Here is a 1,492-nt window from a genome sequence, read left to right on the forward strand (position 1 = left end):
TAAGCTCTTAGTAGAGGTTCTTGATTAAAACATTTATTCAACATAGTACATGTAGTTTCAGTTAGGTTATTACACATAAGGATGAGCCTCTGGTCTGGTAAAAGGTCAGAAGTGCAACGGGTGAATTGAGAGAACATTTGAGGACGACACACACACACTCACTCAGTTAGAGAATCATTTATAGGTGGAAGTTTAATCATGTTTTGCTTGGGGTTGCAAAAAGAGCAGTTTGTCACAGAACTGCTGCTGAGGTGTCAAGATGACAAGAGAGCATCCGGCAGTGACAGGAAGTACCGGCCATGAAGACGAAGACAACGTTCTTTTAAACTGTGTTAAAAGTCATTGTGGTTTTGATCTGACGTGTGTATATATTCTGTCTGTGACGTATGAAGGGGCGTCATTAATTCAAACAGTGATGCTATAAAAATCTGTGTATGCTTTGATTAAGTCGAAGATCAAGTGCTGTCTGCGTACAGTGGTCTTCCCACGCGTGTATTCATTAAAATCAATTGTTTAACCAAGATCTTCTGGACCTGGTTGTTTGTACTCTCCTTCCTCAATTATGTGAACCATAACAATCTCAGCCAAACATCTGGATCTCCAGCCTGCAGGAAAGGTCCACAGCTGGGCCAAACCAGTGCAGAGCCGGAAGCAGACCTCCACCCAACCAGGCGCCAGGGCTCTGGTTCTGGACCGAGTTATCTGCTGAGCGACCTCTGACCCCTGATATCCTGCTTAAGTTTAACAGGTCAGAGTGATTCGGGCTGCTGTGATGTCTTCAAAAATGCTACCTGTTACTTTTTCAGAAAGCTCAACACCGAGCGTCAGGGTGGGCGTGTCATTGTTGGCCCTTTAGGCCCGCCCACAATGCAGCGTCAGCCCCGACTAGGTCTCACTTCAAAACAGAAACAGAACAAAGAAGCCTGTGACCTCAGCACAGGTCATGTGACACAAGCAGCAGGTTCCCCCTTTGTTTTACCTGCTGGCTAAAAGACACACGCAGCTGATGGGCTCACCCTTCATGGCGTCCAGCGGGCTGCGGTATCCCGGTCCACATCCTGAGCAGCTTGCTGAAAAGTACCAAAGGTCAAAGGTCGTTAAATCCCGTTGTGTGCGTTTCCAGGCAGCTGCACATGAAGAGGATCTCACTGCTGACACAACATCGAGACCTTCAGTCTGTCCCATGAGCAGGGACCGACACCTCTGACCTGTCTGGGGTCAAAGGTTGTGTGGATCATTTTATTTCACTCACTGCTCGTCTGTTTATGACGTGTTTATCTGCAATGGTTACCGCGGGCGACGCTCTGCGTTCCTGCTGTTAATGTTTGACCCTCATTTTAGCGAGCTTTACGTGTTGCGTAAATAAAATTTGGCTCATTCGTATGAAAGTGTCGTCTCCATAAAGTTGGATATTTTGTATTGTGTTGTCCACGCACACACACACACACACACACACACACACACACGCACACGCACACACGCACACGCACAC

At 47.1% G+C, this 1,492-nt stretch overlaps 1 protein-coding gene across 1 annotated transcript in view; it reads right to left on the bottom strand.

Annotated features, from left to right (window-relative positions):
* Window positions 1-1,492, bottom strand: part of selenbp1 (selenium binding protein 1) — a 4,661-nt gene that overhangs the window by 1,564 nt on the left and 1,605 nt on the right. The window contains exon 2 of the mRNA XM_005744097.2: window positions 1,017-1,070. Within this exon, the coding sequence (XP_005744154.2) occupies window positions 1,017-1,070 (54 nt within the window). The remainder of the gene's footprint in view (window positions 1-1,016; window positions 1,071-1,492) is intronic.

The sequence above is a fragment of the Pundamilia nyererei genome, unplaced genomic scaffold (assembly GCF_000239375.1).
Source record: "Pundamilia nyererei isolate P.nyererei 1_Seehausen unplaced genomic scaffold, PunNye1.0 scaffold00139, whole genome shotgun sequence".
Classification (NCBI taxonomy): domain Eukaryota; kingdom Metazoa; phylum Chordata; class Actinopteri; order Cichliformes; family Cichlidae; genus Pundamilia; species Pundamilia nyererei.